At 40.9% G+C, this 13,073-nt stretch overlaps 1 protein-coding gene across 1 annotated transcript in view; it reads right to left on the reverse strand.

Annotated features, from left to right (window-relative positions):
* Positions 1-10,128: 10,128 nt before the first annotated feature.
* The window catches only part of dip2ba (disco-interacting protein 2 homolog Ba), a 183,655-nt gene continuing 180,710 nt past the window's right edge, over positions 10,129-13,073 (reverse strand). Inside the window, exon 38 of the mRNA XM_060938440.1 lies at positions 10,129-12,984. Coding sequence (XP_060794423.1) covers positions 12,732-12,984 — 253 coding nt within the window. The 3' untranslated portion in view covers positions 10,129-12,731. The remainder of the gene's footprint in view (positions 12,985-13,073) is intronic.

The following is a 13,073-nucleotide window of genomic DNA, read 5'->3' on the forward strand; positions in this document are numbered from 1 at the left end:
AGGAGTTTATTATATGGCTTTTTTTTATTTCTAAGATTAAAACAGTCATTATAAATGAGCCATGATGCTGCTTTTAGTCACATCATATTTGTAACAGCGTTGAGTCACGCATGCAGAATAAACAGCTAGCAGTTTCAAAACTGAATTTCTGTTTGTGGTTTCTGAATGCTTTTCGTTGCTCATTTCTTGAATAACTGTGACTCTTGTTCGTCTTTTGTTTCAGCTGTGTTCGATTCCGTTTGATTTCCAATTAATCTTTTTTTGTCTTTTTTTGCAACATTGAAAGCCAGCACCTTGGAACGCAAGTCTGTAATCGCCCACAGGCATTATGGGTAAATACTACCCGCCGAGGAACCAATCGGAGCCCACGATTTTACTGGAAGTAGCTCGTGCCATATAATCATCAGTAATTATTACGTACATTATTTTGATTAAAACGATGGACATCAGCTCACTAGCAAGAGCTCGGTCATGACTCAAAGCTCGAAAATATTTTCCTGACAACAGTAAAATAAATACATCTTAAATTTATACAACTACAGTTCAGCGTTTTACAGAGTAATGAAAAAAGCTGTTCTTTACACTTCGAGTTTGCCAACATGCCATTTATTTATTTTTGTGAAGCTTGTATGGGCAGGGCCACAGGTGTATCTACTGCACATGCACTGGGCAACTCTCGACTGCGCAGACTGTGGGTGTTTCTTCATGTCAAGGAAGCACGTCAAACCCCACCGAAGGACTGTTCCGATGTCAGAATTCACTGTTTGTTCCACCCTCGCAATTGTTCCTGGAAATAAAAACGAGAAACCACTATTTGAACTTAACTCCAACCCCCATGAATATGGATAGGACCCAGTCCCAGTTTCTGATTTGAGTGAGACTGCATCAGTCTACTGTAGGTCCCTTCCTGAAACTGCCATACAAATTTCATGACAATTGCTGAATGGGAATATTGTCAAATTTCTGCTAAAACTGATTGGCCAATGGTGGCCATGGTCTGTCTTTTTTTTCCAGTAATTAGAGATCATGACAAATCTACTTACACATTAGCACACAGTTGCACCCTACCAAAAATTTCAGCTTATTCAGGCTTACATTACACAGGCCTGAGAAACAGCTATTTGGACTTAAACTGTGTGAGTGGAGCTAAAATGGTTCTTGAGGCTTTTGCTTGCATTCAAGCACCACCATTAGGCTGACCAGGGCCATCTTGCAGAGTTGCGAGTGGGAGTAATACCTCCTGACCATGATTCATGTTTCTGCACATATGGTTGCTGCTTCTTTTTTTGGTTGGCTTGTTTGGGGGGGGCTGACAGACAGAAATCCTAACAATTACAACAGTTGCCTTCTTGCAAAAACCTGGAGCCAGATTCTGCACCGGAGAGACTTTGAGCCAGTACTTGCGTAACAGATAGACCGTTTACACATGACGTCACATGTCCCATGGCCATCTCTGATTTAGCTGTGTCCACCATCTTTGTGGAATAACACATGCGTAACATCTCATCTCATCTCATTATCTCTAGCCGCTTTATCCTTCTACAGGGTCGCAGGCAAGCTGGAGCCTATCCCAGCTGACTATGGGCGAAAGGCGGGGTACACCCTGGACAAGTCGCCAGGTCATCACAGGGCTGACACATAGACACAGACAACCATTCACACTCACATTCACACCTACGGTCAATTTAGAGTCGCCAGTTAACCTAACCTGCATGTCTTTGGACTGTGGGGGAAACCGGAGCACCCGGAGGAAACCCACGTGGACACGGGGAGAACATGCAAACTCCACACAGAAAGGCCCTCGCCAGCCACGGGGCTCGAACCCAGGACCTTCTTGCTGTGAGGCGACAGCGCTAACCACTACACCACCGTGCCGCCCACATGCGTAACAAGTCCCTTAATATGAAATGCCGCAAATTTGCACAGTTATCGGCTGCTCAAACAATTCTGCTAAGGCTGGAGTCAGATTATTTAGTTTACCCACTGTTAAAATGCAACGAAGACCTCAAATGGACGATCTAACCCGTAAACGACAGACAGTGGCTTGCAAATCCGAACAGATCGGACATAAAAGACTCCAACTACAAATATGTACGAGTACATGCAGGTCATTTCATAAAGGGGAAGTTTATATTTCTACCATTTATGTGAACTGTAGACAAAATATATATGAAGATGCGACATGCTGTAAGTGAAAAACATGTAAGCGCTACTCCAATTTATATTGCAGTTACAAATGCAGAGCGCAAAGCCCCAGTAAAATGTACAACCCCGATTCCAAAAAAGTTGGGAAAAAGTACAAATTGTAAATAAAAATGGAGTGCAATGATGTGGAAGTTTCAAAATTCCATATTCAATTCAGAATAGAACATAGATGACATATCAAATGTTTAAACTGAGAAAATGTATCATTTAAAGAGAAAAATTAGGTGATTTTAAATTTCATGACAACAACACATCTCAAAAAAGTTGGGACAAGGGCATGTTTCCCACTGTGAGACATCCCCTTTTCTCTTTACAACAGTCTGTAAACGTCTGGGGACTGAGGAGACAAGTTGCTCAAGTTTAGGGATAGGAATGTTAACCCATTCTTGTCTAATGTAGGATTCTAGTTGCTCAACTGTCTTAGGTCTTTTTTGTCGTATCTTCCGTTTTATGATGCGCCAAATGTTTTCTATGGGTGAAAGATCTGGACTGCAGGCTGGCCAGTTCAGTACCCGGACCCTTCTTCTACGCAGCCATGATGCTGTAATTGATGCAGTATGTGGTTTGGCATTGTCATGTTGGAAAATGCAAGGTCTTCCCTGAAAGAGACGTCGTCTGGATGGGAGCATATGTTGCTCTAGAACCTGGATATACCTTTCAGCATTGATGGTGTCTTTCCAGATGTGTAAGCTGCCCATGCCACATGCACTAATGCAACCCCATACCATCAGAGATGCAGGCTTCTGAACTGAGCGCCGATAACTTGGGTCGTCCTTCTCCTCTTTAGTCCGAATGACACGGCGTCCCTGATTTCCATAAAGAACTTCACATTTTGATTCGTCTGACCACAGAACAGTTTTCCACTTTGCCACAGTCCATTTTAAATGAGCCTTGGCCCAGAGAAGACGTCTGCGCTTCTGGATCATGTTTAGATACGGCTGCTTCTTTGAACTATAGAGTTTTAGCTGGCAACGGTGGATGGCACGGTGAATTGTGTTCACAGATAATGTTCTCTGGAAATATTCCTGAGCCCATTTTGAGATTTCCAATACAGAAGCATGCCTGCATGTGATGCAGTGCCGTCTAAGGGCCCGAAGATCACGGGCACCCAGTATAGTTTTCCGGCCTTGACCCTTACACACAGAGATTCTTCCAGATTCTCTGAATCTTTTGATGATATTATGCACTGTAGATGATGATATGTTCAAACTCTTTGCAATTTTACACTGTCGAACTCCTTTCTGATATTGCTCCACTATTTGTCGGCGCAGAATTAGGGGGATTGGTGATCCTCTTCCCATCTTTACTTCTGAGAGCCGCTGCCACTCCAAGATGCTCTTTTTATACCCAGTCATGTTAATGACCTATTGCCAATTGACCTAATGAGTTGCAATTTGGTCCTCCAGCTGTTCCTTTTTTGTACCTTTAACTTTTCCAGCCTCTTATTGCCCCTGTCCCAACTTTTTTGAGATGTGTTGCCGTCGTGAAATTTCAAATGAGCCAATATTTGGCATGAAATTTCAAAATGTCTCACTTTCGACATTTGATATGTTGTCTATGTTCTATTGTGAATACAATATCAGTTTTTGAGAGTTATAAATTACTGCATTCCGTTTTTATTTACAATTTGTACTTCGTCCCAACTTTTTTGGAATCGGGGTTGTAGGTAGTTGAGCTCGGGAAAACGTCGCCTTAGAAGACGTCAATAATTTGGTTGGTTTGTGTAACACTTGCTCACATCAGGAACCTACTAGAGCCTTACAGTAAACTTGCGCTAAACTTTTGTATGCTTTCATCTGCTTCCCAGTGACGAAGCTAGTAGTTAACACCAGGTAATTCACACTCGGCCACATCTGTATATCGTCTTCATAGTCTACAACATTGCTGTACGGAGCCACCCCTGAACTTTCTTTGATCTTTTCCCTGTATCTGATCTTGTCACTATTACTCAATTCGTGATATATTTGCAAAAAATTACAGTTCGCTAAATGTACTCTTCTCGGTAGCCAAGGATGCTATCCCACAAAGATGGCCGACACAAAATCGGAGAGCATTATGGGAGATTCGTGATGCGAGTGCAAATGGTCTATACAGCCAAACAGCTGGAGAGTTCACCTTTCACCTTCATTAGATCAAGTAACAAAACTGTATGGGTGAGATTTTAATATTGAAGGGAAAATCAGTTTACCTGCCTTTTAGGGTTTTTTTGGCTTGCTGTAATATCTACTAGGGTGCATCAGTTCCCCTCACTTTCATAAAATCTGATGCATTTTTGTTTGGGTGTTCCTTTTCACCAATAAAGACATCCTGTGAAATTTTTTGACCATATTCAAAAGTCTAATGGCGGCACCATGAGGTTCATTTTTTGCCAAAAAAAACGCTTATTTTATGTTTTCGCGTAAGGTTTGAATCACAATGTTGGACTCCATTTATTGATTTCTTGTGACCCAGAGATCATGTTAAGAACCTTTGCAAGGGATTGAGAGGCATTAATGTGATTCATAATACATTTGTATTGTTTAAAAGTAGTTGAACAATGATTCAATGAACAGCTAAAACTCAAACTGTGCTTGATAATATATTTAGAATATGTACTAAAAATGTGTATCTAAGATATTTGGTATACTCTATAAGGTGCCATAATGTTTCATGAAAAGTGATAGAAATTTTGTCATACTGTAAAAGTCATAAAATAGCAGCTTTTTCCATAACTTTGAGCTCCTGGTGCCACCATTAAACTCTTGAATTTTGTCAAAATATTTCACCCAGTGTGTTTTCTTACCAAAAGGAACACAAAAACAAAAATGCATCATGATCGGAGGAACTTTTCATTTTTAGGGGGCAACTGATGCACCCTAATATCTACAATCCATTTGTCTGGACACTGCTGTTCTAGTCAGGTGTAATTTACTGCACTGTATTTTTCATATCAGATCTGGAGAACAATCACATCCTGGAAAACCTTATTTTCCAAGTATTTTTCTGTTCAATCTGCCCTGTTAATCCTTTTGAAGTCATTTCACTGAAAAAAAAAATGCTTTACATATTTCCCTTTTGTTGTTTTTGCTTTCTTTGCAGAAATTCGAGGGGATGTAAACTTGTGCATTTAACGACAACCACGGGCGATTGCTCTAAGACAGCGAGGGAGGCTCAGCCTCCTCTAAGAATGACGAACATCGTGTAGGATGAATTGCGCTAGGCTTATGTTATAGCCGACCTTATAACATGGCTATTTCAGATCCAGAATCATAGAAATATATGTGCTCAACCCAACTACAGTGCGAAATCATTCCGTTATAACTTTAGTGTGCGCGTGAGTTTTTCCCCCTCGTGACAGCGTGATGCAGCGCAGCCTCAGTGCACTTCCATGGCATTTGGGAGCTCTGCGCTTTTCAATCTCAAAATGCAAGCAGTGTTGCCAGATACTGCTGACGTTTTCCAGCCCAAAATATGTTCAAAACCCGCCAAAATGCACTTAAAACCGCCCAATCTGGCAACACTGAATGCAAGACGATTATTGGACAAATACTGCGAAAACGCCCGCCCACGGAGTCTCACGGACTCCCAGCCTCAGTGGACTTCAATGGCATGTGGGAGCTCTGTGCTTTTCAATATCAAAATGCAAGATGATTATTGGACAAATACTGCGAAAACGCCCGCCTACGGACTCCCAGCCTCACATGGGAGGGACATGGCAGTTTCCGCGAGGAGCCTGGTGATTGGTGAAAGCAGCCGGATATTTTCTTTGATTGACAGCTCGTTTCAACTATAGACAGGCAGCGGTGAATTTCAGTTCAGTCCCATGCGGATTCGCAAGTGCTGTGGTGTATTGTAAGAGATCAGCTTACATTTCGATTTCATTCATTACATACGGTTTCTACCAGCTTTTTTAGTTTGTATATATTTTCATTGTAAATAAAGCGTAAATATAGTGTTGTCAAGTTTGCTATCTTAGTTCCAGAAATTTCGTTTATTTGAGTGACTGAACTTGAACTTGAGGGGGCTAGTCAGCTAGCAAGAAAGCTGTGCACGGATGCCAAGCATTGCTGATTTAATTTTGGCGAAGCCATTTGCCAGTCTTCCTTTCGAGGAAAAAATTAAAATTAAAGAGCAGGGTAGACCAACGCCTCAAATTGACTTGGTGAAAAAGGTAGGGAATAATACTCGTTCCTTTCAGCTCTCCTGGTACGAGAAAGTGAATTGGCTAACAGCAAGTGACCCACATCAACAACAGTAAATAGGCTACTTTAGTAATATGTCATGGATGGACCAAAAATATAGAATCTATTTAAAATGTTTATGCTGAGTATATTATATTGGAATATATATTTTTCTGGATATGAATTAAACACAGCTACAATTTGGAAAACATTTTTAAACAAAAACACAGCCGAGAACATTTCACACTACAGACCTGGATTAAAAGTGAAGGGTTATCAAAATTGTCAATAAAACATTTCTTAGTCAAAATAAGTAAAATATAGGGAAAGTGTCATTGAATGAAATGTGTGGCACCCAGCTCTACTGCTGAGGTTCCTGACAAAGAGCTGCTTTCAGTAATGATCAATTTTTAAACAACATGCCACAATTTAAAAATATAAAATGTTAAAATATACCCCCCCCACCATCATGTATATTGGACAGTAGGCTAATGGGCCAAAAGAACCTGTTATTTCACAGTTTGTGACCCTGCCAACAATCAGCCAGATCAGAGGCAAGAGTATGGGCAAAACTGATGTTTTTTCTTTTAAAATTTGGAAATATCGTAACCGACCAGCCTCCCCTGTTTGAAAGACTACCAGCCGCCACTGATGACAACTGAGATAAAATACGATCTGATGTACATACATGATGTTCGAACAAACTGTAGGTGAGCAGAACTCCGTTATTAATAAAGATTGGATACAGTGGATTTCAAAACGCATGGTGTGTTGTTGCTCAAATCATAAGCTTACCTTCTGTTTTAAATCATTAACAATTCAACTCATTATAATTCAGAACAAGTAGTTTAGTAAATCCACTCCTGGCACACAGCACTCTATGGCCCGTCAGTCATCTGGTCTTGAGAGAAAGTGGAAACATTATGCTTAAAGAAAACGCCACAAGATAAACACACATGTACAGGAGTACAATTTTAGACTTTAGCTCAAAGTCCCCAGCTTTCTGTCCCACTCCAGAATTTCTGCTTCGGCTTTTGAAATATACCTGTTTAATAAATAACCATAATACAATTAAGACACCTGAGAGATGTTTGAGACGAGGATTGAGTAGAAAAGCATTGCATGAAGCTGCACATCCATCCATCAGGATGTTTTTGGGAGTGAGGAGGAAGCTGTTGAACCCACATGGACAGAAGAACACGTACAAACCCCAGACGGGCTGGAATCCGCTCAGGTTCAAACCCAGGATCCTGGAGCTGTGAGGTGGGGGGATTCCCAGGGTTCAGTGCAAAATAGGTAACTAAAGATGAATGAATGAATGAATGAATGAATGAATGAATCCCCCCCGAGACAAAACAAATGACACACAAACCAAACAAAGCATTGATCTGTTGAACTGCAAAAGAAAAAGAAGCTTACAACACTGCATGATTAATGCAGATATACAGGTCACATGGATGCACGCTGAAGGAATACAATTACTGACTGTAGCCCAGCAACGCTGTAGCACACACACACACACACACACGTCATTGCTGTATTGAGAGTAATGTGTCATCCTGCGGTGCAGTGATCCCTTTTCACTGAGACCCCAAAGCAGAGGATGGGTCAGCATGGCAACAAATATGCTCAGGATCTGTACACCTACATAGCAAATTTACCTGATTATACAGAGCATTTCAAGAAATTGATATTATTTGAGATGTAAAATATCCCAGAAATGGGGGCGTCGTGGCTCAGGTGGATAAGGCGCCATACCATAAATCCGGGGACCCGGGTTCGATTCTGACCCGAGGTCATTTCCCAATCCCTCCCCGTCTCTCTCCCGCTCATTTCCTGTCTCTACACTGTCCTATCCAATAAAGGTGGAAAAGGCCCAAAAAAATCTTTAAAAAAAAAAAATATATATATATATATATATCCCAGAAACTATAGTCTCGGCAAATGAAACTGAACAGGCTTAATGTTGAACAGTATAAGATTTATTCCTCAAAATTTGAATAAAAAATTAAAAAGTATGTGGATTCCATGAACGATTTTACTAATTTTCAATATTCGTGTCGCCCGAGACAAAGTCGGTAGTCCAGCTCCTGCCAAACACGCTGCAGCATGTCTTTGCTAAGTCTTTTCTGGTAACAGTGCATTTTTAGAGAATTCTCTCATCAATGCACGCTGCACAGTCTTGTTCGACTGCATTCGAGCGAACACACAAAACGCCTTTTCTTTTCCAGTGAATGGCATTTCTATACCTAAAAAGATAAAAACAAAAGACACAACATTTTGACCTGTTCCCACACATGCTGTTAAAATTTGAGATCAGTTGAATGAGAATTGGCAAAGTTATCAGATTGTGAAATATCCAATTTTTTTTGAAAGACCCTGTATATTGTTTATTAGTGTCAAACTCATTTTTAATTCCAAGTGATTCCCATTAAAATCCATAAACATTCCTTAATTCATATCTCCTGCTTTTTTTTGATGTCCTTATGCAATAATTATTTACATTTCAGATTTAGTGAACAATTAGAAGTATAGAGGCTCATTAGTGATGTTAAACTGAACCTTTAGTTTTACTAAAAGGTTCTGACTGCAAAGTCAAATTCTGGGCAAAATGTTCAACGTCTATAGCTGTTGGAGTTTCGAGATGTTTCGCTGCTGCACACACACACCGTGTACCCAATGTTTCACTGTTTTGTAGAGGCAAAAAGCGTCCCACGGTTTACGATTCTGAAAATTTCCAAAGCAAGTGAGCAACAATATCACGTGACCAGTGTGGGGCGTGTTTGACCGACTTTTAACCAAAACAAGTCGGCATGGGCAAACATGGCAGACTCCGCTCTCCCGCCAGCTACTGTAAAAGCCGGCGGAAAAGAAAAGGAAAGCCTGCTGAGTGAGTGCAACTGCAAAAGAGAGCAAGGTTAGATGACGTCATTTTTCTGGACAGATAAACGAATCATTCTAGCTAGTGCTTAGCTATCTTAGCCTTAGAATGCATGGGCTCGACTCCATGGTAGCAAGTACGGAGTTACAGGGGCCTTTCACATGATGTCCTCATAACTACAGATTTGTTTATCTGGCCAAGCTTTGCGTTTGACAGCGACCGGTACAAGTGTACGCCCAATTCAGTAAACATGTACAGGTAAACTTGCAGAAGTAGAACAATGCCAGAGACCTGTAGTGCTTTTGGATGTAATAACAGACGTGGAGATAAACCTGGTTTAACTTTTCACCACTTCCCAGAGAACCCAGAAAGACAAGAAAAAATGGTGAGCTGCAGTTAAATGGGACGCCAACAAAACGTTCCTGTGTGTGTGGAGAACATTTTATATCAGGTTAGTGTGAAAACTCTAACGTCAAAATGTAGATCTGGGTGTGGACTTTGGACGCAATACATTTTATTAGACCGAATGCTTGGCGAGACTAGTAGCATGTTTATGTACATACTGATGAAAGTACAGTAGATGAGGCTAAACACCATAAAATATGCTAGATCTAGGCCCTGGCTTGTTTATTACTGTTAGAAATCCATGTTTGAGCTTACCTTTGTCATAATAAGGGATTTTTCTTTATTGGGAATTTTCCCTTAACATTCCGGCACAAAACCTGCCTCAAAATATCAGTAGGCATCTGTACTTTTGTGTACCTTTAGCATTTCTAGTGCATTTAGAAGTCCAAATACTAGATAGTTCAGGATGTCGTCGTGTCTCAAATCGGGTAGCTGGCTTGCTGTACACTTTTCAAGTGGAAGAAATACATTTGTGGATAAATTAAGAAGAAGCCTTTATTTTTGTCACATGTACACTCAAGCACAGCAAAATTCCTCCTCTGTATTTAAACCATCTGAAGCTGTCAGTGTGCATGCACACACAGAGAGAGAGAGAGAGAGGGGGGGGGGGGGGGGAGTGAGCACAGTGGGCAGAATAAATAAAAAATAAATACATTTGTGGGTAAATTATATGGATCTGTAATGCCTGCATGTTTCAGCTTTTGGATGTAACGTGATCTGCTGGGACAACATACATTTTTAATTGTCATGATGTTTTCCACGTGTCGCCATCTTGGTGTGACGCAGTTCTACAGTTATGTTAATTAGTTAAAGCTCCTTGTGTTCAGATATTTCCGTCGGGCCGTCGTCTTTACCTCAAGAGGTAGGAAAACGGTCCCAAAATGGAGAAAAGTGATCCTCAGCACATCAAAATATGATGTCATCTCGTCTGTACGATATTGCTCTTGCGAGACATAGGAAAATCCCGTGCACAATTTAAAAAAAAAAAGAAAGAAAACTTCAGATGACACTGCAGTCAGCACCTTTAATTTTACAAAAAAAAAATGGAACATAATAGAAAGCTGTAAAGAGGTATTATGTCCTGCACACAGCTGACTAATATATTGCGTGAATGAGTTTCTTGGCTTGCTGTCGAAATGATTAGAAATGAAAAATCAGATAGATCTACTATACTTGGACAAACTTACAGTATATACATTAAATTGTTACTGTATTATGACACTGAAACATTTTGCCTGTCACAGAAATGGAGAAAAAAACCCACATCGTCCATTTTATAAGTTTAATTAAATGGGCATTCAGCTCTGCATTGAAATTAATGAAATTTAAAAAAACAAAACTCAATCCGTTCGGTCAGAACAGCCTCCAGAAGGGTACTAAGATTAAAGTTCAATTCTCAGTTTGCCAGAACAGAGTGAACCAGAATTAGCAGCTGTCAGTAAAGAGTCCACAGAATAAAACATCATCATCTCTCTCACAGATTAAACTGTACAAATGGATCTGCGTGTGTTCATAATGCCAGGAAGCGAGTTTCGGTTGTTTGTTGTTAAATGCCACATGAACCTGCGTGAAAATGCACAAACATTGAACGGCATGTAAACAGTAAAGCAATGTAAAGCTGGTAAACTAAAATCATTTGTGAAATATTGGCATTTCTGTTAACAATGCACGGAAAGTCAACGTTCTGGATTTATTTATTCTTCCTAACAATACTGCCATCATGATGGAATGGGTAAATATGTGCGCAAACACAGTAACTAAAATTTCAAAAGCACACACAAATTAAAAAGACAGAACGTGCGACTTAATTGTGAGACAAATGTGTAAAATAGTTACTTTATCAATCTTTACTTTATAATCCAGTGATGAGGAACTCTTCCCATCAGCTATGAGAGATCAGTCAAGTCGAGGGGATGTGATGACGTGTCCGTTTGATTATACAGTAACACCCAGTGAGACACTACGATACACACACACACACACACACCCCGAAGCCTTCCAGATTTTCACCAGTCCACAGTCCCTTTGATACCAGTACAAAGTACAAATAAAAGGATAAAACACATTATTTTTATATATATATATAAAAGTAAAATTTCCACAGGTTTCATAAGGCATGGAGTTTATCTTGAAACTTTCCTTTCACCCCAGGTGTACATTAGCTCACTGCATATACATTTCAAGACTGAAATCCTGCATGTTCGAATTGACTTCCTATGAGGATCCTTTAAAAGCTTTTTAAAATCACACTGGTTATCAAATGCTGTGCATTACTGTTGGCAAAATGAGCGATAAAATCTATTCTCGTGCACGCAAACAGAGGTTTGGATGTAAACCTTTCACTTTAAAACAACTAGTAGTTCTGAGTAAAAGACAAAAAATATATATATATAGACGAGAAAGCAAATTCTGCGTGTCAAACTAGCACAGCCGATGACGCTGGTGATCCTGCTAATACTAAACAATGTCCAGCAGGGGAGAAATGGTGCTTGAAGTTCAGACTGAGCACCGATGAGGGCTTTCCCTCATGAAATGATGCATAATGTGATCCCAGACTGCACCAAACTTGCAGTTTTCTCCCCAGATGGACAAAATACGTTGCGAGACATCTTTACATTTGCTTGCACTTCTAGAATGAAAAATTAAGGACACCCTCCCAGACCAAAAAAAAAAAAAAGGCTCAAAAGGAGGAGGAATAAAGTGCAATGACAAGTTTTAGACATAAGCCCCTCCAGTCTTCTGTCCGGTCTCAAACCAGAACGCGAGTCTTTAGGGCTGGTGGTACTGACTGCCCGACTGAAGAGGCAACTGCAAGCAGTCAAGAACTTGCAACGTTTTTGCCTTCGTGCTCTTCAAAATGGCAGTCGGCAAAGCTGCGTGTTAAAAAACATGGCGGGGTTAACCTGTTAGTCTAGGAGAAGAGGGAAAAGAAAAAAAAAAAAAAAGCACCTCTTGTGAGCCTGACGCTGCATCTCATGTTATCGAGAGGCACAGAGACGATTAGCTGATCCCCCTGCTTGGGAAAAGATCGAGGTTCTTCTGAGATGGATTTCTGATTCCTTGAAGAAGCTCCAGACAGCTCACATGTTGTAGGCCACGTAGATGGGGTCCAGTTGGTCAGCCAGGAAGGAGTCCCGCAGATGCATGCGCTGTTTCTCCCCTCGAGAGTTGATCGGGATGACACCGGGGTCCACCACAACCACCACTCCGACGATCAGGTGGTGCTCCTCCAGAACCACTCCGGTGATCAGAGGCACCAGATCCAGAGCTTCCTGCTCAGAGCCGCTCAGCTCAGCAACCACCACCAGCAGGTTGGTCCAAGTGAACACGGCACTGTACACAGGAAGACGTCCGATCACAGCCGTTAACACTCGACAGTGACTGATCATCGTCTACAGTACAGTCCATGGGCATGTTTCGTT

The sequence above is a fragment of the Neoarius graeffei genome, chromosome 13, assembly GCF_027579695.1.
Source record: "Neoarius graeffei isolate fNeoGra1 chromosome 13, fNeoGra1.pri, whole genome shotgun sequence".
Taxonomy (NCBI): domain Eukaryota; kingdom Metazoa; phylum Chordata; class Actinopteri; order Siluriformes; family Ariidae; genus Neoarius; species Neoarius graeffei.